The 27,082-nt window shown below is 29.5% G+C and overlaps 2 protein-coding genes across 2 annotated transcripts; one reads left to right on the plus strand and one right to left on the minus strand.

Moving 5' to 3' along the window:
• The first annotated feature begins 233 nt into the window (after window positions 1–233).
• Window positions 234–19,354, plus strand: LOC111626734 (patched domain-containing protein 3-like). Its single transcript, XM_023370216.1, has 5 exons — window positions 234–371; window positions 3,021–3,533; window positions 4,153–4,634; window positions 4,701–5,030; window positions 18,067–19,354. Exons 2-5 carry the CDS (start codon window positions 3,028–3,030, stop codon window positions 19,272–19,274), a joined length of 2,526 nt encoding a protein of 841 aa, XP_023225984.1. The 5' UTR covers window positions 234–371; window positions 3,021–3,027; the 3' UTR covers window positions 19,275–19,354.
• Window positions 19,355–20,562: 1,208 nt separating this feature from the next.
• Window positions 20,563–25,527, minus strand: LOC111626746 (patched domain-containing protein 3-like). The gene is made up of 2 exons (XM_023370236.1): window positions 25,329–25,527; window positions 20,563–22,468 (listed from the first exon to the last, which is right to left on the minus strand). Exons 1-2 carry the CDS (start codon window positions 25,525–25,527, stop codon window positions 20,835–20,837), a joined length of 1,833 nt encoding a protein of 610 aa, XP_023226004.1. The 3' UTR covers window positions 20,563–20,834.
• Between the last annotated feature and the right edge of the window lie 1,555 nt (window positions 25,528–27,082).

A 27,082-nucleotide genomic window follows, 5' to 3' on the forward strand; every position in this document is an offset into this window, starting at 1 on the left:
ATATTCACTTAATAACTTAAGTTGGAAAATGGACATAATTTATGCATTCAGTATTATTAAGATATTAATTTATTATTAAACTGCAAAATATATTTTTAAAATCTTTGTACGTTTAACAATATAATATATATTTATACGTAGCAACCAGGAAAAAGGATTGAATATTTTTTTGTAGATAATATAAATGATGCTGTCCTTCGCCTTACGTTAAGGCTATCAACTCTGAAGTGATATAGTAATGTATATTATTATAGGATTGGATGAAAACTATGTAAATGTTATAATTTATGTTATAAAATCCAAGTTACTTACACTAGAAACAAATTCTCTTGATGGTATCATTCGAAGTTATTCAAGAAAATAAGAAATCGGTAAGTTTTAAGTAACTGTATATCAATCAGTATTTTTTTTTCTTTATTTTAAAAACAAGGAAAAAATTAAATTAATTTAATTTCGTCTAAATATAGAAGCAGCAATCATTTTAAATTTATCTTCGATATTAATAATATAAATGGGTGAAGACAATGTCAGGAAATTAATATGCTGCCCACCAATTTATGGGTTGAGGGAAAAAAGAGAGATCCTTAGTAATTTTTATAGTATCAATCAATCAATCAATCAAACAAACTTTTATTTGCATATAAGGCTATAGCCTGTTACAGGGGGTATTAGCTTTACAATTTCTTTTCTCTTCATTTCTATTGACGTGAATATTGTTTCTAGAAATTTACTTTCGTTTTCGTTTTCTTTCTTGATATAAAAGGACATGTTTCCTTTTTGGAGGATTCGTACCGTTTCTAAAAATCATAATTTCTGATTTACTTGGATTTATTTTAATTTTCAGGTTATCTAAATATTCCACTATTTGTTGTATTTTCCTACGTAAAGCTATTGAAGTAGGCGCCAGTATAACTATGTCGTCTGCATATGACAATGAGTGTACACTCATATTATCAATATATATTCAACCCTCTTCTCTTAAAAAAACAGTTATTTAAGTCAAATAGGTAAAAATTAAACAAATAAGGTGATAAGGGATCACACTGTAATAAACCTCTATTTGTATGAAAAGATTTCCAGTATATATTATTTTGTTTAATAATTACATCATATTTTCCATATAATTGGTCAATCATTTTTATAAAGTAGCTACTTGCATTGTATTTAATCAATTTCTTTTGTAGCAACTTAATGCTAATTGTGTCGAAAGCTTTTTTTAAGTCCAAAAACATTGCAAATACCTTCTGTCTCTTCTTTAGTAATTGTAACTGAATTGTTGCTAACAAAATGAAAAGAGCCATTTGTGTTCCGCCATTTTCTATAAAGGCATATTGAGTAGGATTGTTATATTTATTTGTCTCTATCCAATTTTTAAATTTCTCCACAAGTGTAGCTGTAAATATTTTCCTAAAACTTGACAGTAGTNTCCTGCTTTGTTCTTACACACACAAAAAAACACAAACACAAGGGCTATATTTATATACATAGGATCAGTGTCTTCTGTGGGAGAAATCCACAACATAAGTAACATAAAATTAAAAAGTATTAAAATTACATAGATCACAACAATAATAATAATTATTATTATATAAATTTTAAGTGAGTTTTAATGGTAGGTTAATTTTAAATTAAAAAAAAAAATTGACGAGGAAAGAAAAATAAAATTCTATAAATAATATTTTTACACAAAAGATATAGAATATATTTTTACTTTGAAAGGTATTGTTAAAAATACCCCCAAAAAAAACCTCTATTATAATGCTGCATATTGTCTGAAAACAATTTAAGGTATTGTTTTATATTGTTATACATAAAAATAATTAACTTTAATACTATATAAAGTATAAAATTTAAAGATAAATTTGACTCATATTTAAAAAAGGAAATGTTATTTTTACCTTGTAGAAAAATGTCAATCGATTGACATAACCTATATTTTATATACAATTGATTTTCCTTGTAAATGCGATAATTACTTGGCATATGATATTAAACAATAGCTAAGTATGTGTTTGATAATTATATACAACTTCTTATTAATTGCAGCCGAACCTGTAACAACGGCTACCTGTACAAACTAACCTCTGAACGACGGCCAGTGATTAAAAAATTTCACTTATTTTGAGGTTATTTCGATTAAAGGTGAACGTCGTAGGAATGTTATAAACAATTACGATCATAATTGATATTGGAAGTAGTATTTAATGTGTAATATTTAAGATAAAATTTATCCTGTTCCCTAAAATATTTACTAGTATTTTAATTGAATACTTCCGAAGGATAACAGCTATCTTTATAGAATAATTTTATATAAAAATAACATAGTAATACCTGTTAAGAATTATAATTAGTCACGTTCCTATATTTTATAACGATTGTTTTCGCGTGGTTTTCTTACAATGATTTAACGTTCAAGGAAAGAAATTAAACTCTAACTTTCCTCATATCATTTCTCTGATTGTTTTGTAATACGTAAAAGGAATGTAAATGCTACAACTTGCTTCGGGGTAAGACAAACGGACATTGTATATGTTAATGACGTTCAATCTTTCGTAGTAAACAAATCAAAACTGTGACATTGTTTAATACTTTTATATCTTAATCAATAACTGTGATAAAATTCTTTATTATAACGTGATTTAACAACATAAAACAAATTATATTTCCTATTTTTCTAATGGGTTATACGGGTTGAGGCTTCCTAAACAGGATTTTTAATTTAAAAATTTAAGTTTTTTAAGTTAATGTCTGCTATACCTGTCAACCTTTCCTCTTAAAGGTGAGCCAAGTCGAGTAGGACGAATATAAATTTCCAGTTTTATCCTTGATTATTTAAATTTAAAAAAAAACAACAATCGTATATGTAAATTTATAATATAACCTTGAGCTTTCACTTGTGGAAATACCTTATTTTTTTTAAAATAAATATTAAATGTATAAGTAAAAATTTAGTATATTATTTTATAATTTATAATATAAGAATTAATTTTTTTTAATAAAAAATTTCTTTATTATTTCAGCAATATCATGAAGCGCAATTACGTTAAGACGATGTTATCATTGGCCTTTCATAAAATTGGTCACAACATTGGCCGGTATCCACAGGTTTATATAACGTTAACAATACTGGCGACAGTTGTTCTTGGTTCGGGATTTTATAAAATAACAATAAAGAAGAATTACGAATATCTTTTTACCCGTAATGAATCAAGAGTTAAGATGGAGCGCCAGTATATAGAGAGCAAGTTCTCGATTGACATACCAACTGGTGAAGATATCTTCAGGGTGACAAGATATAAGGAATTCGGTTCTATTATCATCTTACCTAAAAATAAATCTTACATAGACAGATATGCAATGGACGACATTATGAAACTGGATAAAGTCGTGAGGAATATCAGTTTTTATTGGAAAAATCGTTTCGTTGGATTTCACGACCTCTTTCATAAATCGGTCGATAAGTACACCCGTGATATGATTTTATTTTTTAGAAAAAATATTAAAAAAATCGAAGAAGGAAGAGTCTCTATTAAGTAAGATATAAGTTAAATGAATTATTCTTCTATATAAATCCTTTTTTTTTATAAATGTTTATTTAAGTTTCGAGTTATAAAGTAGTAAAGAAAAGTCACTAAACTTTTAAAAAAATCAGTATTATTAATGAATTTTATTAATATATTTTGAAATATATCATAAATCTGGAAATATAGGAGTTAATTTGATATTTCTTTATTCTTTTAAACTTGTTTACAAATGATTGAGAAGTTGATAAAAAGTTTAGAAAACTGCATCCAGACTCCACAGCATCCTGTTTAGCTCTTCAGCATCTTCTCGCTTACTAAAAGTACCATTATTAGAATTCTAATAGTGAATGAATTAAATTATTATTTGAATTAATTCCTCCTTATTCAGTAAGGATAATCAAAGATCAACTGCTACAGTTCCAGATTTATGGAACACCCTGTATAAAGATATATTTAAACAACTTTTAACTATTAAATTTATTTAAATTACTGTTTTATTTTAACTCGAAACTAAATAGGTATAGTAAACTTTTATTTATTTTATTTTAAGATTAATTTTTTATTTTTATATTCATACAAAAATTGATGGGATTGCATGAGGAATTTGTAATGATTTTTTTTTTTTTAGATTTCCTATCGAAATCAAGAACTTTAGGCTGAATGCCTACGCTCTAAATCTTGGAGGTGTTAACACAACAGAAACGAGTTCGGTGAGAAAATTTAAGTCATTTCGACTGACTTACATGATGAGAAATGATAACGAAGAGGCGAATAGCTTCGGTGTAAAATGGGAAGAGAATTTTGTTAAAATTTTAAAAAACTTGCAATTTAATAGCATTGATTTTTACTTGATGACTTCGCAGACGTACGAAGACGAAGCGAATTTAAACACGTTACTGAGCATACCTTTATCATTTATATTTATGCCATTAACACTACTATTTGCAGTATTGTCTTGTGTTTCCTCTGATGTCATTACTAGCAAGCCATTAATAGGCATAGCAACGTGCATTAGTCCAGTATGCGGATGCATATCAGCTTCCGGATTGTTGTCGTGGTGCAATGTGGAATACGTCGACATTAATTTATGCATTAACTTCTTGATTTTAGGTAATAATTTTGGTATATTTATTATTATATTAAATAATTTTATTAACGTTAAAATATTTTATAAAGGTATCGGAATTAATGATTCATTTTCCCTGCTCGCTTCTTGGAAAAGAACAAACAGAGAAGATTCGGTACAGAAGAGAATGGCTGAGACGTATTCGTCAATTGGACCAGCCATTACTCTTGCTTCTTTAACAAATTTTTTAGTATTTTCTATTGGTGCGATTGCCCCTCACAAAATCGTTCAAATTTTCAGCTTATATAGCTTATTAGCGATATTATTAAATTATATTTATCAGATTTTTCTCTTTGGAGGATTTATGGCTATTGATGGATATAGAGAAAAACATAATCTACATTGTTTATTATTGACTTCTGTTAATAGAGAAATATCAGGTAGGTAAAATATTATTTCTTTCATTAAATAGTAAGAATAATCCGTCATCCTATTAAACACCTGAAATAGTTAAAAGAGTTCTGAAAATAGGCCAAAAAAACAAAATGTTTTCAGATACGAAAATATATTTATTACTTTTTAAAACTAATAATCTCAATTTTAATACAATTTCCTTAGCAATTTAGAAAATATTTTCGGAAATTTTCTTCCTTCAAAATCTTCTTCTTCTTCTTCAGAAATTGCATAAGAAAATACTGCATATTTATTTTTCATTTAGCAAATTTTCGTTACGGAAATCTGTGACGTTTTTGAATAACAATGCATAACTCCAACTTTACAGCTTAATAACGTTGAAGGTTGTGAAATTAGTATAGGAAAAGATGGTATTTATGGAACTCCATTTTCATTATAGTGAATTGTATACAAGGTAGTATAGCTATGCCCACATTTTTTGTGCGAAAAGTACTGGTAACTTTTAAACTAAATGTTCCTAATTGGATCTTCCGCTAGCATAACTATAAGTGTAGTTTTTTGAAGGCTTCTGTAAAACAAGTCAGAGAGTAGTTTTTGGGAAGCCGGGTGGTAATATGGAACCCCATTGTATGTTTTTAAAAAAATGCTTTAATGTATTTAAAAAATGTTCAAAAACAAATAGAAAAGTAAAAAAAAAGTTCAAAAGTTTGGAATTGTGAAATACACAAACGTCCTGTTTTACTGAGCTCAACCGCATAACTGAAGTGGGAGGCGTCCTCCCCTTGCTATGGGTGTCTGTCTAGTGCAGTTCAGCCACAGTTTGTTAGAGCTCACCTTTAATATCAATAGTGTTACGTTATTGTCGTACTATAATTTAATCGCTATTCCTGTTACTCCTGGAGATAAAATAGCTGATTATGTACAGTATAAATTACAGATAACAAGACAATTAAATTAGCTTTCCATTTATCGATAAGTAGATTATAAACGCGAATAAACTATAAATAAACAATGTATTTTTCTTCGAGTTTATATTTCATAAATAAAGATGATCATATTAGAAGAAAAACTGCCTACAAGAAGACTGAAAAGGACAGTTGTCATCATTTTTAGATAAGGTTGACCTTGACAAACGTATAGGTCAACCATATCTAAATAATGACAACCGTCAGCTTGACAAACGTAAAGCTGTCAGTGTATTATTAATAAATTTCCGAATCCTGTTAAGTTTATCGTTGTGAAAACAAACACCGCATGAATAAAATAACAATACTATCTATGATTGTGTTATTAATCTACACGTTGGGTGGAAAGTAATTAGGCATTGAGAAAGCGAAATACTTTTTACATTTCTAACGAAAAGATGATGAAAATTACTGGACATGTGCACAATAATGAGAGTATTAGACAGAAATATGGATATATACCTTAAAATTTATTGTAGACATTGGCGCTACTCACTAACGCCACGTTTTCCTCAGATCTTGACGTTGGTGATCGGTCACTCTATGTCCACAACCGAAACTGTAATCATTTTAGCTTGGAATGACTGTTTTTGATTAATACCAAATAGATTGTGGTACGACGTTCTGTTATCTCTGCACAGCAACCAATGATTTTCGCATCTTTTAGAGTTCAACGATTTACACTCGCTCCCAACACACAAGCAACTGGCCTTATTTTATTTACTGCGCGTGCGGCCTCTCTCTATCACTGAGAATTGAAAAAATGACGGCATCATAAATAATATACATCGATATATATAAAAAGAATAAATTTTGTTACGCTTACTTTAACATTACAAAAACTATCGCAATACTAAAATGCCTAGTTACTTTCCACCCAATTTGTATTTTACACGAATTAACGGCTGTAATAAATAAATTATGTTGAGTGATCAAAACACTAAATTGTGTTGTTCTTTAAATAAAGAAAGCTGTCATTTATTTTATTACATTCTTAATATACGTTATTTACGAAATTTAACGGATACCTTGAATCTTTTGTTACTTTTTAATAGATTTCAACATTAGCTTATGTTAGAGACTTGTCTCATCACAGTAACTTTTCATTTTTCCACACAAAGTGCTGTCTGCGTAAATACAGTATGGCTTAAAAACTATTATTATTGCTTACCTTTTAAAGTAATTTTGCCTATATTAAATATATCTAAATTATATAAGAAAAATTCGGGGGATTTCTGTATGTATAAATGTTATAGGTTATGTATGTGTGTTTGTGAGTGTCCTCTTTGAAGATTCATAACTCGTGTGCTTTTTGTCGAAATTTTGTGAAATTTTGCACAAAGGTTTACGTATCAGGGAGATTTATGCTTTTAAATTTTGGTAGTTATAGGTCAAAGGGGTGGGAAGATAAAGGGGGTTCGTGTGTCATATTTCGAGTAGGGTCGATTTTACTCGTTATTAGCATTTACTATTTTGTTTATAAATCTATCCTTACCCTCAAGTTTTTGCCATTTTATGATAATTAAAAAAATAAAAAGTTTTTAATGATATACAATAACAGTGCTGCTGAATTTTTTTAAAATGTTGCCAGGAAAGTTGAGCAACTCATCTATTTTAGTTTATTTTCAACAGAAAATAGTCATTGACTTCTGCCTGCATAAGAAGATAATTCAAGACAACAAATTTTTTGTAATGTTAACTCTAACATACCATTCACAGTTGAATATTAACCCTTTGCCACCTCCATCTTGTTTATGTTAATTTTGTAAACTGTCCGAAAGCAATATAGGTCAGTCAGGCGATATTATTTTAAAAATTCACCAAAAATCAGATTATCATTATATTCACATGAAAAAAATTATGTACATTTATTAACATCTTTAGTTTTAAATACAATATTTTTCAATACATTTTATTAAAAAAATTTACAAGAAAAAAAATAATATATATCAGAACTTACATTTAAACTTGATAATTCATAACTTTTTGTCAAAATTAACATTGTTTAGTTACCTAGTTTTTTGCTGGTAGTGAGCCAGAAAGACTTAAATATTGTTCTGTACAACTCTATATAAGATTTATTCATGTATGTTTATTCGTTGTGAAATTATTGCACATTATGTCAAACATTTGTTTCAAATCAAAACTTTATTATGCTATCAACTAATATAATGAACTGGTATACTTTATTCACTTCATTTCTGACAAGAATATAAATTTTTGTAATAAACATATGATTTAACAGTAGTAATACATATAACATTTGCTGATATTTTAGATAAAAATAAAAAATATATAAAATGTCAAAACTGAAGGTCACAACTTGAATATTTATAACACGTTGACTTAATATAGGTGAATAAACTTATTATAGCTTGAATGAAATTATTATAGTATTATTATTGCATGAATATGCTAAAAATAAAATAAAAAATTATCAGAAATAAATAAATTAAGAAAAAAAAGCGTTAATTAAAATTTAAGTCAACAAATATACCTGGAGAAAAATATGTGAAACAGACAATAGACAAGACAGTGCCGTCAAGTGCTGACATCTGTTGATAAATTTTATAAAAATCAATTTTTACTTGGGTAACGACTATTCGGTACCCCCAAAGTTTTGCTTAACAATGGGGGTACCGATATATTGGTACTTTCGGGTCAAAGGTTAAATGGTAAGTGGCCAACAAATCAAATTTTGTGCAAAATGGACCAAATATTTAAACTTTGCTTCCTTGAAAACTCTTAAAAACATATTTTGGCTTACTGATAATTTTCTTATTCAAATGCTATCCTCCTCCTGGTCAGATAAAGGGGAGCCTGTTGTGAGTGGGTTGAAGTTAATTTGATCAAAAGTAGTCATTGACTTCCTCCTGGATGAGAGAATGGTCTTTGAAAAGTTTTATTGTATTTGATCAATGTTGAAATGTATGAATATATTAGATTATGATGGCATTTATATTTAAAAACTTTTGTGTTTAAATTTTAACTGTTAATTGATGCAGCAATACAGGCTATAAATCTATGGCAAAACAATATGGTACTTTCAAAATTCAGAAATGAATAACAGGCATAAATAGGTTTAAAATGTGGTAAAAACCATTAAAACTGAAAATGACATAATATCAACAGTTTTTAATTAAAAGAATTTTTCTAATATTTTGTATTTGGTCTTATATTTTTGAAACAGTATGCTTTCAGATATTTTGTAAAAAAAATAATTTAATAAAATTTTGTGTGTTATTATAGTGATAAATATTGTATAATTTGAAATAATGGACATTATTATAATAGTAATCAAATAAATATTTCATTCATTTTTATGAAATTAAAAACTGAGAGGTGGTCTTATAATTATGTGACAGACTTACATGTACTTTACTAGCCAGACAACTGCAATTTGATAAGGAGGTAATTGCATGATCAGATGTCCCTAGATTGTTTGCCTTTACAAAAATGCAAAAACAAGGGCAGCAAGTTATATCCATATTGGACAAGGCTAGATCACCTACTCACAAATTAAAGTGAGCAGTACACATCCTTCTTGTCACCCACATAGAGAGCTACCAACTTAAAATTGTGATTTTGGTGTAAATGGTATAGGTTTAACACTGATGCTCACTAACTACTAAACCTTGGATTACCATTTTGGATTCAAATCTAGTGGATCTGCAAACATTTCATCCAATTGGAGGACAATGAAATTGTGAAGCAGTTTGGTAAGATGACTTCCAACAACAAATGTAATTTTACTATTGAATTAATCAATAGGAACACTAAAGAAACCACTAGTTGATTGTGAAATAGAAGATGATAAAATTTACACATATTGTTTAGATAATTCTGCCAAAATATCAATTTTGAATCCTGCAGATTATACTTTCTTGACAATTGTGAAACTGGCTTCATCCAGCTTGAGTATCTAATTTGTGCCTAACCACATGATTTTGACATTCAGTTTTTCTGTTATTCATGAACAGTGTCAAAATAAATAATGTATTTATTATTAGAAAAATATCAAACTACAAGAAACAGTCATTATAAAATATTGTTTTAATGTGAAAACATGTAAATTTATGCAGATTCTGAAGAGCTGGTGAATAAAAAAAGGATATTGCTAGACTGAAAATCTTGCAGGCAATTCACTCAGTCTACCACTAAACCATGAAAGAATTTTGGGGTGATGTCTCCCTATGCTTGATATAAGATTTTATAACTTTATAAAATGTTTTATGTATATATTTTGAAAAGTAATGTAATTTATTTTATTATTTATATTAAATAATAATTATTTTTCACAGTAATAACAAAACTAAAAATTAGCCAGCTCCATCCAGTATAAATAAAAACAAATAATTTGCACCAAAAATTAACTAAACATTATTATTAACATGTTCAAGCAGCTGTTTCCAGTGAAAAGTGTGCAAGATTATCTGCTACAAAACTTCCTAAAAGTAAAATCAAAGTATTTTATAAAAAAAAGAGGAGCAAAAACAAAACACAAAGTTTCAGTTTTGTTTTCAATAGTCATAAAATTGCAAGTACATTTTCTGGAAGGCACATGAAAATAATCCTCTGAAAATCTTTTGAATTTTCAGAGGAATCACTGAATACATGAGTTGGAGTTTAAATTATTACTTTTATTGGATGATTTGGATATTTGTGATTTCCTCATATAATTTTCATTAAGGATAAATTTGAGATTGCTAAATTGGATCACTTATCATCAATTTAATTTCTTGTTTTTACAGTGGTTTTGGATCAAAATGGTGTTAGTAAAGGATTTGGATTTGTGAGATTTACCAGTGAAGAAGAATATAATAAAGCATTGGCTACAATGCAAAATGCTACTGTTGTTGGATCTAAACCAATTAGAGTTAGTGTTGCTACTCCTAAAAGGTTAGTCTGTTCTTTATTAAATTTCTTAACAAATTTGATTTTCATTGTTTGTCACATTGGTAAAAATATGTTTTTTTTATTCTTAGACTATTTTCTAATTAAAAAGTGTGTTCTACTAATATTACTAAATTTTGTCAAACTTATTTTATTATGAATATTATTTATATTATCTTATCATTACTAATATATATAAATTTTTCTAAACAATATCAAAAGCATTGGTCAGCAGCACATTGGTCAGTGATGCAGTTGGTTGGCACTTGGTGACCGATCTTATGTCTTGACATAATAATACGATTATTAAACAAAAACAATTGATATATAAACAGATTAAGCAAGGCACTTGGAAATGGTAACCACAAGATTTTTGCCTGTATTATTGTTTTCTACAATTTGCCTCTAAACACCAAGCTTATCTTTACCAAAGAAAAACTCCTAAGGAAAATGTTGACTGTCATCTAAATTGTCATAGATTTTTACTTGGCAAAGTTTCTTACATCTCAGATGTTTTTGTTTGGATTATTTATATACTCATTTTATACATCTATATAACAGAGGTTGTGTAAAACTTTTTTGAGTAAAAGGGGCAAATAGAAAAGGTTTAAGAAGCCCTTCATTGGCAATGCATTTGGGAAAAGCACAGATATGAAAAGGAAACAATGAACCTCATAATTAATTTTGCATGATTTCTTTAAACTGTCAGCTGTTAAGATTGGAAATGTCACAAATGAGAACAACTTCAATTAGCTTGTTTAAAATTTCTCAAGCATGTGGAGTGTAGAAGCTGATATTAAGTTCTGCAATAGAGCCAGCTCTAAAGTATGTCTCTCAAACTTATTGAAGGAGGACTCAGAGATAGAAGAAAATGTCAGATATTTTCAAATCAGATGTCTGAAATATGTCTTATCAAGTACAGACACAAATATATTTTCTTCTGTGGTCAAACTATTTGATCAGTATCTCCCTATTTCTCTCTCAAACAGAAGAAACATTAATTTGCTTTGATCATACAAAATATGAAACACTACTGAAGTTGCTGACAGGAAGATTACCTAAACTGAAAATCTTACAGCATTGATCTGATGTATAATCCCTCAAATGATCATTTTCAGATTTTGAGGATACAGTAATAGAAATGGAAGTTTGCAATGAGGCAAGGAAAATACTAAAATACAAGCAAAAAAATTGCAATAGTTTTCATGCAACATGTTTGATGTTACTTTCACATAAGTAACATCATATTTACAGAGCAAGCTGATTGGAAAAGATGATAGCATTCTTAAACATTGTAGATGCTTACTCTCAAAAAGTCAACAAAAAACCTGGACTTTTCAGTCAGTAAAACATTTTGTAGATGCCATGCCTCTGGTTCCAGGAGTCTTTTCTTATTCTGACAAATGGTTTTTCGATATGAAGATATTGATTAGAAATGATTAATCAAAACTGAATGATGATGATGTATCTACAAGGAGAAGACTAGATCATTATTATATAAAAATATCTTCTATAAAGCCATTCCTTGGTCATGATAAGTACCCAGAATTAACATGTTTAATCAAAGTATTTCTTGTCTTTTTCCACAGTAATGCAGATGTAGAAAGAGTTTCTCAAAAGTATTCAATTTCCAAATTTCTCAAAGTATTTAATAAAGCCATGAACACAGCTATCAAAAGCATCAATCAGTGCAATCCAGTGTACAAAAGATTGAAGCAATATGATTATTGGTGTAAAATTCCCATCACAGGAATTTTTGAAAAAGTTTAAAGTGCATTTGATACCCAGCAAGAGTTGAAGAAGAAAAATGTTTGTTAGCTGAGCAACAAAAGAAGGAAGAAATGAGAATGATGCAAGAAGGAAAGAGAGGAGGAGGAAATGAGGAAGAGAATGTAGAAAAAGAAATCCAGAAAAGTTCAAAGATACTTAAATAAGGAGAAAAATTTATACTTGTGTGAAACTGAAGTATAGACAAAAGTACATATTTATAACACCCTGATCACAGAAATAAATGGGGTTGAAGAAGAGTGATATGAGAGTAGTAGAAATTGCTCAAAGAATGCTATAAGCAACACAAACCAAATTAGAAAAAGCTAACAATTATCTGAAAAATTTATTGTATGAAATAAACAAAAGCCTAAGGAAAATCCTTGGTATCTCATATCAAGACCATGTCATAAATGAAGAAATTTTTAAAAAGTCCAACTAAAAATACGTGCCGGTAACTGTGACTGAATGCTGGATGCATTTTGCTAGGCACATATTGCATCAACATCGAAAAACTGCATTACTGTAGATATCGCCTGGTGAAAAAAGGAAGCAAAGCTGACCTCAAAAAATTTGATGTCAAAGATTTAAGGAGGACTGAAAAGTTATTAACATCTCATGGGATGATACTAGAAAGAAAATAAAAACAAAAACTGGTTAAAGATATTAGAATTTAATTTTTACAGCTGTGCATTATAATTATAGCAGATAAGATTAAATCAAGCAATTTTTACCCAGTTTTAGCTAATATGCTTAAATGTAGTAGTTTTTCTTGTGCCATGATACTCAACGTATTTAAAGAAAAAGTCACAATAACATTTATATAAATTTTTCATTTTTCTGTATGTAAAATTACTTTTCTTTGCATGAAAATAGGCTGCTCAGAATAGGTCCTTGTGGAATGCCACTAATAGGGGGAAAATTATAAATTCAAAATTATCTTGCATAGTCTTGATAAAAAATAGTTGTTTATCCAAGCTAAGAAAACAGGGTTAATATTGAAGTATTCATGCAGGACATGTAGAAGTATTTTAGGTAGAACAGAATCAAAAGCTTGAGAAATGTTTAATAATAACACAATAAATATAAGTGCAACTTTTAACAAAGATAAAACTTTTGCTTCAGTCATTTCCTTCCGTTATTTGCACTATTAGCAGTTCATAAAAATAACAAAACTCACGGAGACAACCTTCCTTTCTAGGCTACTGCCTCCATAGTAAAAAATGCAAAAGAATGTAAAAGCTTGAGAAATGTTGAGATAAATAACATAGGTAGTTTTTCTGTTTTTAAAATTTTTAAGATGGTAAAAAGAGTTTTAAGTAGATTAGTATCAGTAGAGTGATGGTGAATACTGCAATGTTGAATAGGAAGTAGTTTAGAGGTTATTGGTATGTATGTTTTCTGATAAATACATATCTCAAATATTTTTAGCATTCCAGAAAATAGGATGATTGGTCTGAAAGAGTTAGTATCTTTTTTTTGCTGATAACTTTTATCGTAGAAGAATGCCATTGTTTCATAATATAGTTATATAAAAGTAGTCTGGAGAAGAGTTCAGATAATATGACAGCTGTAGAAGGTTGTAGTTGTAATTGTAAATTCTGTGCTATTTATAGTATTATTAGTAGAAATTACTATATATACTGACAGAGTGCACACTGAAATTATGTAATATAAAAAATAATTATAGATATGAAAAACCACAAATAAGAATTGAAATTGCAGAAACAAGATTTGAATATTCTATTTTTATATGGATATATACATTCTGTCAAATAAATACTGGGAATTGTTCTTTCAAAAGCCTGTGTAAAAAATATGAAAACAAACTTTTTGCTGTGAATTTATAGCTCCATCTGTCAACCAGTCTATTTACAACTGTTGGTTTCGTCATTGAACATGAAGTGTACTTTGCAATTTTTAAAATGAACAAGGAGTTTGTCTAAAATTTAGTGTTGCCAATTAAATTTCTTGTGCTGAGTCGTTGAAAATGTTACAGAAGGCCTATGGTGAGTCAGCTTTATCCAAAACATGTGCATATGAGTGGTACAAAGCATTTAAAGATGGCCTAGAAGTGGTGGAAAACTTGCCTCGTTCTGCTTGACCTTCAACATCTTCAACTGATGAAAACATTGACAAAATGAAGAAACTGGTGATGGAAAATTGTCATTCAAGCTTGAGAAAGAGAGGGGCTCAGAATCTGAACATGTCTCTGAATCAGTTCACACCATTTTAGTTGATGTTTTGGACATGAGACATGGTACAGCACGACAATCCAAAAGATTTGAATTTTCTTCATAAAGAGCACCAGAGAAAGGTTGCTGAAGACACGCGTGAATGAGCCAATTCAGACCCTACATTAATGAAACACATCATAAACAGATGACAAGATGTGGGTTTATGAGTTTTATGTGCAAACTTGCCAACATGTTTCAGAATGGTACTTCAAGAACGAGACAAAACTGTAAAAATGTCACTCAAAGTCACTCAAAAAAATGTTGACTGTTTTCTTTGACTGTCATGGTGTTGTCCACTTGGAATTTTTTTCCAGTGGAACAAATAGTCAACAAACAATATTACCTGAGTATTATGAAATGTTTGAGAGGGAATGTTCACCAGAAGAGGCCATATTTGTGGAAGAACAATTCTTGGATGTTGCACCATGATAACACGCCATCTCACATATCAGCCCTTGTACATTATCAACCAAGCACTGTATTCACCAGATATGGCTCTGTGTGACTTTTTTCTCTTTCCCAAACTCAAATTACTATTTCATGGAAGATGTTTTGAATCAATTGAAGAAATAAAACAAAATTTGCAGAGGGAAAGCAGGCCATACCAGAAAGTGCTTATAAGTGTTTTGATGATTGGATTACTTGTTGGTAGAAGTGCTTTGCAGCAAATTGGGCCTGTTTTGAAGGTGACAAAATAAATTTGGATGTTTTTAGACGTTGTAGCCTGCAAAAAAAGGTTGAAGTTGAGATCATTTTTAATTGTAAATTTTTTGATAGTATTTGTCTGTTTTTAGAAGTTTNAGAAAGTTACTCCTGTACAATACGTCTTTAAATAATACTTCGAAATATTCGTGCAAACAAGACTTTTTTATTGTAGAAAAATAGATAATAAATATTTGTTTGCACATCTCAATCAGTATATTAATAACCTGAAAGTGTAATGTGACATCAAATCATTTTTTTACCCTTCTCAAATTTAAGAATAAGTAAAATTCAACGTGTTTAATTGTATAAAGCTTATTAAAGCTTTGCAGTTACAAAGATACTTTCTGCTAGAATGAAAACTCTAAGATGTCGTTTTTCAAAACAATTGTATACAAAGAGTCTTTAGGAACATTTAACATTTAATAACATTTAATAACATTAAATGACATTTAATAACATTTGATATAAAAAATAATTTTATTTACTCCATCGATACTAATAAAAATACAACTTTTCTATTTATAAGTCTATTATTGTCTGAACCATGTAATAGGTATATCAAGAGAGGTAGGCAAGTAGAACTAGCACCACTGACTAAAGAAAATAATAATAATAATTGACCTTAAAACCAAATGGAAGCGGACACCGACACTTAAATAATCTGTTATATAAAATACCTACATAGAAAGACAAAATTTAATTTTACTGTTTCCTCTTTATCAGCATTTAAAGTCTAAAATAAATTAACTTATAAATAATTTACTTTCAAATATAAGATTTTCATAAAACTTACCAAACATCAGGAAAATAATCGTAACGTTACCAGCGGAATACTCCATTTTACAGTAAATTAGTAGTCCAAATGCTGCAATAGTGGCTAAGAAAGGTGACACACAGCCAGCAATACCCAACCATGGCTTACTGCGCAGAGCATCTGTCGATAAGCAAGAAACTGCCGAAAATATCAGCAAAATTGGAGCAGCAATTACCATTAGAAACAAAATACTTTCTCCATTTCGGTTAATTTCTTCATTAACTGACTGACTAACGAACTTATAAATTTCGATATTATTCATATGAATTTTTGACAGTGTTTCTAGAAAAGTTTTTTCCCACATTAGTGCCATTTCTTTCGTTTCTTCTGTGGCATGGTCCAGTGGATAATACAGTCTAATTGCCTTGGAATCTCGAATCATATTTTCCTCGTCTACTGTGACACCACCGAATTCGAAACCGGAAATTACTAATTTGCCATCAATTTTATCAGCTGGATATCTGCAGATACACAGAACAAGTTCATTGTAACAATATATAAATATGAATTGAAGTGATTATAATACAACAGAACATGATTTTTATTTCAGGAAAAAACATGTTGTATTGTAACATAACTTTATTGAATTTTGAAGTATTTCTTATTCTATTTTTTGAGACGTGTAAAAGCTTATTTTCATAATTAATTCACATTGTCTTATGTAACATTATAAAATAATTTAAGAAGATTTTGGACATGGGAGGAGGATTTGAAAGTAAAGATGGAAACAAGCAGTGACGTATAGGGTTTGTGCTACTCGGAGTATTACTTGAGTTTATCTACTCCACGAAAAACAGCATACTACACATCAAAGAGGAATGAAAAAAAGACACATAGCCATAGAGATAAATCTAGCAAAGAGTTAGTTAACTTTTTCGGCGACATTCAAAATTTTGATGACGCTATCAGTTATGATATTTTATTTGAAAATTTTATATTTTTAATAATTATAAAGTGGAAAAACGCTTAATTTTGAGAGTAAGGATGGGTTTTATAATAATAAAAAAAAGTTGTAAATGATAATAGCGAGTAAAATCGTAATTAAGTCCGATCCTATTCGAGACATGGCATATAAACCCACTTTATCTCCCTACCCCCACGACCTTGAACCACCAAAATTTAAAATCACCAATCCCATTAATACACAAACCTCCCTGCAAAACTTCAGAAAATTTCGGCAAAAAGCACAGAAGTTATTAAACTTCAAATAGAGCGAATAAAATTGTTCCGCCATAAACACACTAAACCCCCAAATTTTTTACACTAGCCGAAATTTGTCCCGGATTAGCGATGGTCGGCCTGTAATATATTTATAAATTGTTGTACTAAAAATAAAATAACATACTTACTTGATCTTGTACATTCCTTTTTTTATGTCATTCGTCTTTCCTTTCAATGACAAAACAAAATACTCGTTGCAAGTGGTTCCGTCTGCCTTACAACACAAATCTTCNTACTCCTAATATATAAAACCTCCCTGCAAAACTTCAGAAAATTTCGACAAAAAGCACAGGAATTACTTTTATAATACACCTAGCACTAAATGATGCTATAATTAACTACTCCATAAAATCCTTTCGCTATTAACTGCTAAATGATGGATATTTTTGTATATTTCCCATATGAAAATATATCGTACATACATTAATATAAATAAATAACTGGTTTTTTTTTTATATAGGAAAGGGATCTTGTCAACAGAAGAAAAATGACAGAACGAATGACGACGTTATAATATCATTTCTTGGAAACAAGATTGTCAAAGCAAGTTCAATGTTCATATTTATTTTTTATATACCATTCTCCATATATTTTCTAATGAACGTCAAAGAAAATTTAAATTGGTTAAACGTTTATCCACGAGACTCGATGACGTTTAAATATTTATCAGCTCATTATAAATATTACACTCAATATCCTCATGTAATACAAATAATTTTTAACGAGACATTAGATTATTCTGATCCAAATGTGCAGAGTGATCTTGATGAAATTCTGTATGAATTTCAATCCTCTTTTTTTGTATCAAATGTTTCCGTATGCTGGTTTAAGGAATATACAGCAGTTTATAAGGATCCAAACTCTAATTACATACTAAAGGATTATAATATTTCGAATTCTAAAGAATTTTTAGAAGGTTTAAAAAATGTATTCTTGAAATTTAAACTCTCTCAGCCATTCACTGACGATATATTATTTAATGATAACAGGGATGAGATCCTTGCATCCAGATGCTATATTTTATCTCGAAACGTTAAAGATTCAAGGGACGAAAAGATTTTATTGCAAAATTTACAAGAAATCTCACGTAATTCAAAATATTCCGTCTTCACATTTAACAGATGGTTTCCAGTATACGAAGAATATTTTGGAATTCTTTTGCTATGGATTAAAAGTATCGGCATAACAGCATTAATAATTACAATTGTTTTCTCTTTATTTATGTTGGATATTATCTATGCATTTTCAGCTGCATTAACTGTAATTACCATACAAATGGCCACAACTGGATTTATGGCATTATGGAATGTTGAATTAGATTCAATAACTACGATCATTTTACTCATGAGTAGTGGGTATTGTATTGATTTTTTGGCGCATGTAATGAACTGTTGTAAGAGTTGTAAAGAGAAAGAACACAATGAAAGAATTAAAGGAATAATGCATAATGTTGGATATGCAATCTTTCAAAGTTTTGTAACTATGCTTATAGGAATTTTGATATTTTATTTTGGTCCTTCTGATATATTTACAGTGTTTTCCAAAATTATATTTTTATTTATGCTATTTGCATTTTTTCAATGCTTATTGTTAATCCCTGTCATTCTTACTATTGGAGAATCTGTACAAACATTTTCATGGAAGAAGAAACTATCATTTAAAGATTAATTAACATATTTATATAGCCTATGTAAATTACTTGATATAACAACATTTTATTTCGTTTCATCTAAGTATTAGGTACTGATGCAAGTGTAAAAACTTTATATTGTTATGCAATAAATATTATTATTTTGCACGTTTCTTTATTAATTTATACAGCCAACCATGGATATTTTAATAAATCAGAAGCCCTTATTAGTAAATAAATTGTAATAATTAGTAAGTGAGTATATTTCTACCAAATTTTTAAATTGATATATAAGATAAATGTTATGTTTTATTTTTATTTAGTACAATACAGTTCCAAGTACAATATGATATTTAATAATAATAATAATAATAATTTTGTTGAATTACAATATACATTTTAAAAAAAAATAGATAAATTTGTTTAAAAGTTATACGTGGCACCATCTGTTATCAGATGTTATTAAATTAAAAATTAATTTTTTATTATTATTAAAAAGAGAAAAACGTTATTTAGAGGTTAGGGATAAGTTTGTAAAAATAATTGTACATGCCAAAAAGTCTAATTCAATTCTGAGATGTAAAATGAGCCCCCCCATCTTTTCAGTCTCTTGAAAAGATGGGGGGCTTTAAAGTACTGAACAAAAATTTTATAGTATCAATTCTCCATATAAAAATGTAACCTGACATGTTCAAAATTTTTGACTCATCCAGTTTTGAAATACAATGCAAACTACATACTGCCACATATACAAGCACACACATACTATATATCAACACACTATATCCTTACTTAACTTTGGAGCGAAGAAGACCATTCCTTAAGATACTAACTTGACAGTTGTTCTAGATGAGGCCAAATGTCGAAATTTCGAAACAGTTAAATTTGGAGGATCGAATAAAAGAGTAGATCAAAACCTGACAGAGATGAATTAAACACGGGAATTAGTTTTACAATTCAGCCATTCAAACAGTAAGTGGTGTAAGTCAGTTTTTCTAAAAGACTACATTGCTGCTAAGTTTCAGTTCCTAACACCATTGTTTACATAATCGTTGTAAAGAAATAGATGTTTTTATGTTACTTACCTACAAATAAAACCAAAAATGTTAGTTACAAAAATGTCTGCTAGGCATGTAAATAGGGATCAGGCCAGACATCAGGGAATAACTAAAAATGTCTGAAAACTTACTATACACAAGGAACGTTATGCCACTACGGATGAGATTGATCGATTTTTGACAACATGCTGAAATCGCCAAATTGCACATTTAATAATAACACTCAGTTTCTCAGTTTTCGAGGCCAGCATATTGGTAAGTAATTGTGTACAGGTTTTGTACACAAACTATTCTGAAACTCATTAACAGATTAACGTGCTGTTGTTTTCATTCTACAGTATAAGACTCACAGAGCATAGCGACAACGAGCTGCATACTTCAGCTGTAACTAAAACGGTTTTGTAAATTGTACACTAATAATTTATTCAATTTTCAGATGACAAGAAACTAAACCACAGATTTTAGGTTTACATCACAATAAGGTTTCTTCAATACGTTAACGTTTACTTTATATAAATCGAATAAATTTAAAGAAAGTTCTTAACATTCCTGTTTCTGAATTGTGTTTTCAGATCTTAAAGAATCCAGTTCTTTAATATCATTTTCGCCGCACTCAAACTTATGCTTTTTCTTCTTATAAATTGAAAATGGAATAGAATCCAACAGGCTAAGAACTACAGGCAATAGTATAAGACTATGAAATAACGCAAAGATTACCATTAATGTTACAATTTTAGAAATTATCAGAAATGTTTCCGATGGTCCAAAATACGCTACCGAAACACCCAAAACGGTAGTTACACATCCTTGCAAAACAGGATATCCAGCGGCATATAAACAACTTTTGATTTTCTCGTTTGGTGTTTTGTTTTTGCAACTGATAAAAGCAAAAAACGTATGAACTGTATAATCTACACAAAATCCCGTACACATTACTAATACTATTACTAAGAGCGGACTTACAGTTACATTCCATAAGGACATGTATCCAATCAAACCAACCTGAATGGAAACAATAGTTATGACAATAGACAAAAGAAACAGTATGTTAGGAGTAAACAAAAGAAACACTAAAGTCACTGTACCCGCTGCAGAACTGATGGCTTTTAAACAGTTTGTAAAAGAGTTAATATAGAGATCATAATACATAAATCTAAAATTATATACAATTACAGGAATTTTGCTGGTATCGGCAATTTTTCGTACTTTCCGAAGAAAATTTCTTTTATCAATTTTGTCATTAATACTGGATATAATGAATCTAGAAGCAATAATTCTATTACTTTCTTTGTTAAAGACAACATCGTTTCTAAACCTGCGTGCAACGTTTGCTTTCAAGAAAACATTTTTAAATGCATTTAGAAAGTCTTCAGAGTCATTCAGATTGTAACCGGAAAGTGAAAACTTTGCTACTGGAGATTTAGTAAATGCCAGAAATTCTCTCAACCAACTTTCTGTGGTCGATGAATCGGATATAAATGGAGCAGACTCGAAACTTTGCAGAAGATCTTCTATGTCATTTTGTACAGTGACATTTACGTAGTCTAATGTCTGATTAATGACAATTTGCACTTGATGATCGTAATTAGAAAAGAATTTATCTTCAATATTTAAATATTTAAGCGCATAAGAAAAATCAGGAAAGAATTTAATTACATCGTTTCCTTCTTGAATGTATCGCATACAATATATTGCACCAGTAAGATAAACCATAAACAGAACAATTACGATAGTTTTAACGATTGGTTTTCCCAGTATTTCGCCGAGAACATTGCCGAAAATTACCATTAAGATGTTTTCTTGTTTTTGGTTTGTCGATTTGAATTCTTTTCTGTTTTCAATTTTTTGGTGATCTCGCTTAATCGGCCAGCAAAAAATAGAATGAAGATCATACTTTTCTCTGTACCCATCTAAAGCCATGAATCCTCCAAAAAACAGTAACTGATAAATATAGTCAAAAACGATTGCGAGCGCTGCATACGCGCTGAATATATGAATCACTTTGTATGGTGTCACAAATCCCATGCAAAATGAAACAAAATTTGTCAGAGACGTTATAGTAATGGACACTGCAGCTTCTGTGTATGCTTCTTTCATTCTATCTGGAACACAAGCTTTCACGTCAGTTCTTCTCCACGCAGCTATCAATATAAAAGCATCGTCTATGCCAATACCTAAAATTAGAATACAAAAGTGATTATATATTTTAATGATGTTATTGTAATATAAATTACATAAATTAGCCATACTGTAGGTTTATTTATGAGTGTTAGCATTCTAATGGACAGTGTTTATAGATTACCAGTATTTATTTTTAATGGTGAGGAAATAATGGTATAACGGAGATTAGGTAAACATTTTACGTAATTATATTTCAATTATTATATTACAGTTATTAATAAAGTAATTATGTGGTTCAGATAATTACATTATTAGTAAATATACATAAACATAAAAGTATGCAAATAAATATAAAGTTTTTCGTACTAAACATTCTTTCCAACATTTTCCAGTTCTTTAAAATAATCTGCATTTTTGGAAGGATTTTGATGATTATTGTAAGTTAAAACATAAATAATTTTGAAGAATTTTGTGTTATAATTTGATGTAAAAATATTGATACTTCATTATCTCTTCTCGGGCACTGAATCTTCATGGTGAATGAATTAGTGCTTTATTCGGTGTAGTAAATAAAACTATTTCCCATATCAAGTGTTGTTTGTTAACACTCTGTGTATACATTTCTTTATAAAAAAAAGTCTTCATTCTAACACAAAACATCTTTACAATATGGAGCACACGATTCCATATTGTAAAGATTGTAAGCTGAAGGACTTTAATAAATTTTATGAAATTAAGAATATTGAATTTTATTTGTTTTTCTTAAATTTGAAAAGTATGATCAAATGATGTGATATCGATTTACACTTTCTGGCTACTGATATAGGGGAAGGGTGGGCAAGATGGAAACTACTTACCCACCCCGAACTGCGCGACGAAGCACCCAAATCTCCATGCTCACAGAGACACCCGGATATCTTGTATTTATGAACGGCGACTCAGATCGGTTGGTGCCACGATGTGACGTGTGCAAGTATTTCTTATTTCGCAGCAGATTATTATGCAATCATTGGACTTTTGCAGTGTTATTATTTATACCTACAAGGTAAGTATTACTATTTTGTTTTTATACAAAGTACCTATTAGGGATAGATTGCATGAATTGATATTTAAAGAGGGAAAAAATTCAAGGATTTTTAAAGCGTTGATATTATTATTGGCAATGGGAATTTGGGCAAGATGGAAAATTGCATTTTAGGGCAAGATGGAATAGTTTCCATGTAGCAAGCGCAATTATTTTGATTTCTGTTATCAATTTATCTAACTAATTGAGGATGTAATTGTTTCTAGATGGTGAACAAGTATATAAGAAAGAGCAACAGAGGTTCTTGGACTGAAGAAACTGCAGATGGCGATGGATGAAGGTTTTGTGTATTACGTGGAGAACCATATGTGGAACCGCCCACAGATGACTGGGTACAGTGTCCAGTGTGTTGTGGTTGGGCACATGAACTATGTACAGACACAAAAGATGGATGTTTTTCGTGTGTCAATTGTAAAATGTAGGGATATCCTAGGTATTCCATCTTGCCTTCAGCGTGAGGGCAAAATGGAATTTTTGACGTTTTTACTTCATGATTCCTAATAGGTTTTATGCTTAATATTAATTATTTTTAATTACACAGTTTTTTAACCATCTAAGATCTCTGTCGAGACTGATTAAAATAAAAACTTTATATTATGTTGTTTTATGTTTTTTTACATCATAAAGTTAAGCCTTCCATCCTGCCCTCCCTTCCCCTACTGAGTGAACTGTGATTGCATATTGCAGTTTCTGAAGTATCAACTTAAATGGTATTCATAAAATCTTTTCTAATTATTTGTTGGGAGCATTATAATACTAAAAGCTGCTGTATTGACGCTATACATTTCAATAAATACAATAGAGATGTCCAATTGAAATGTAGTCCCAGTCTTGGAGTAGTAAAGACTCAAAAAATTTGATTAGTATTCTGACTAAAACTCTCTTCTATCTGATACCCAGGAGTTAAAACATCTGTAGAAATAAAACTTTCATACTTAATATAGTACATGATACACATAATAAGCTTATTATCTATGGCTCGTTGTTTTTCATTAATTTTTTTTATAAAGTTTAAAGAAACTTTTATACCCGTGAAGAGTTTATAATAATTTTAATAAATCTGTTCAGTAAAATATATAATAAAGGCTATAAATAGGCATTTTTATAATATTAAATATTAAACATAAGCGTAAGAAAGTTACTCCTGTACAATACGTCTTTAAATAATACTTCGAAATATTCGTGCAAACAAGACTTTTTTATTGTAGAAAAATAGATAATAAATATTTGTTTGCACATCTCAATCAGTATATTAATAACCTGAAAGTGTAATGTGACATCAAATCATTTTTTTACCCTTCTCAAATTTAAGAATAAGTAAAATTCAACGTGTTTAATTGTATAAAGCTTATTAAAGCTTTGCAGTTACAAAGATAATTTCTGCTAGAATGAAAACTCTAAGATGTCGTTTTTCAAAACAATTGTATACAAAGAGTCTTTAGGAACATTTAACATTTAATAACATTTAATAACATTAAATGACATTTAATAACATTTGATATAAAAAATAATTTTATTTACTCCATCGATACTAATAAAAATACAACTTTTCTATTTATAAGTCTATTATTGTCTGAACCATGTAATAGGTATATCAAGAGAGGTAGGCAAGTAGAACTAGCACCACTGACTAAAGAAAATAATAATAATAATTGACCTTAAAACCAAATGGAAGCGGACACCGACACTTAAATAATCTGTTATATAAAATACCTACATAGAAAGACAAAATTTAATTTTACTGTTTCCTCTTTATCAGCATTTAAAGTCTAAAATAAATTAACTTATAAATAATTTACTTTCAAATATAAGATTTTCATAAAACTTACCAAACATCAGGAAAATAATCGTAACGTTACCAGCGGAATACTCCATTTTACAGTAAATTAGTAGTCCAAATGCTGCAATAGTGGCTAAGAAAGGTGACACACAGCCAGCAATACCCAACCATGGCTTACTGCGCAGAGCATCTGTCGATAAGCAAGAAACTGCCGAAAATATCAGCAAAATTGGAGCAGCAATTACCATTAGAAACAAAATACTTTCTCCATTTCGGTTAATTTCTTCATTAACTGACTGACTAACGAACTTATAAATTTCGATATTATTCATATGAATTTTTGACAGTGTTTCTAGAAAAGTTTTTTCCCACATTAGTGCCATTTCTTTCGTTTCTTCTGTGGCATGGTCCAGTGGATAATACAGTCTAATTGCCTTGGAATCTCGAATCATATTTTCCTCGTCTACTGTGACACCACCGAATTCGAAACCGGAAATTACTAATTTGCCATCAATTTTATCAGCTGGATATCTGCAGATACACAGAACAAGTTCATTGTAACAATATATAAATATGAATTGAAGTGATTATAATACAACAGAACATGATTTTTATTTCAGGAAAAAACATGTTGTATTGTAACATAACTTTATTGAATTTTGAAGTATTTCTTATTCTATTTTTTGAGACGTGTAAAAGCTTATTTTCATAATTAATTCACATTGTCTTATGTAACATTATAAAATAATTTAAGAAGATTTTGGACATGGGAGGAGGATTTGAAAGTAAAGATGGAAACAAGCAGTGACGTATAGGGTTTGTGCTACTCGGAGTATTACTTGAGTTTATCTACTCCACGAAAAACAGCATACTACACATCAAAGAGGAATGAAAAAAAGACACATAGCCATAGAGATAAATCTAGCAAAGAGTTAGTTAACTTTTTCGGCGACATTCAAAATTTTGATGACGCTATCAGTTATGATATTTTATTTGAAAATTTTATATTTTTAATAATTATAAAGTGGAAAAACGCTTAATTTTGAGAGTAAGGATGGGTTTTATAATAATAAAAAAAAGTTGTAAATGATAATAGCGAGTAAAATCGTAATTAAGTCCGATCCTATTCGAGACATGGCATATAAACCCACTTTATCTCCCTACCCCCACGACCTTGAACCACCAAAATTTAAAATCACCAATCCCATTAATACACAAACCTCCCTGCAAAACTTCAGAAAATTTCGGCAAAAAGCACAGAAGTTATTAAACTTCAAATAGAGCGAATAAAATTGTTCCGCCATAAACACACTAAACCCCCAAATTTTTTACGCTAGCCGAAATTTGTCCCGGATTAGCGATGGTCGGCCTGTAATATATTTATAAATTGTTGTACTACAAATAAAATAACATACTTACTTGATCTTGTACATTCCTTTTTTTATGTCATTCGTCTTTTCTTTCAATGACAAAACAAAATACTCGTTGCAAGTGGTTCCGTCTGCCTTACAACACAAATCTTCATAACGAACGAATGCATTATTCCATAGAAAACTGACATTTCTAATGATTTTGTCAAGTTTGATGACCTCTTCAATTATTGATTCTTCTAGAATGGAAGTTTCATATTTTGACGTTATCTGTATTGCTGCCATTCCTTCCAATTTAGATAATCTTCTATAATCGCATTGTGACGTGTTTATGGGAAATATTGATTCGATTGCAGCTCTGTCTGCTTTGCTTCTTGCATCGGAAGGAACGTAAAGATATTCTATGTCCTTCGAAGGTGATATATTTAATATT

This window comes from Centruroides sculpturatus, unplaced genomic scaffold (assembly GCF_000671375.1).
Source record: "Centruroides sculpturatus isolate CEXI.00-Female unplaced genomic scaffold, Cexi_2.0 scaffold506, whole genome shotgun sequence".
Lineage (NCBI taxonomy): Eukaryota > Metazoa > Arthropoda > Arachnida > Scorpiones > Buthidae > Centruroides > Centruroides sculpturatus.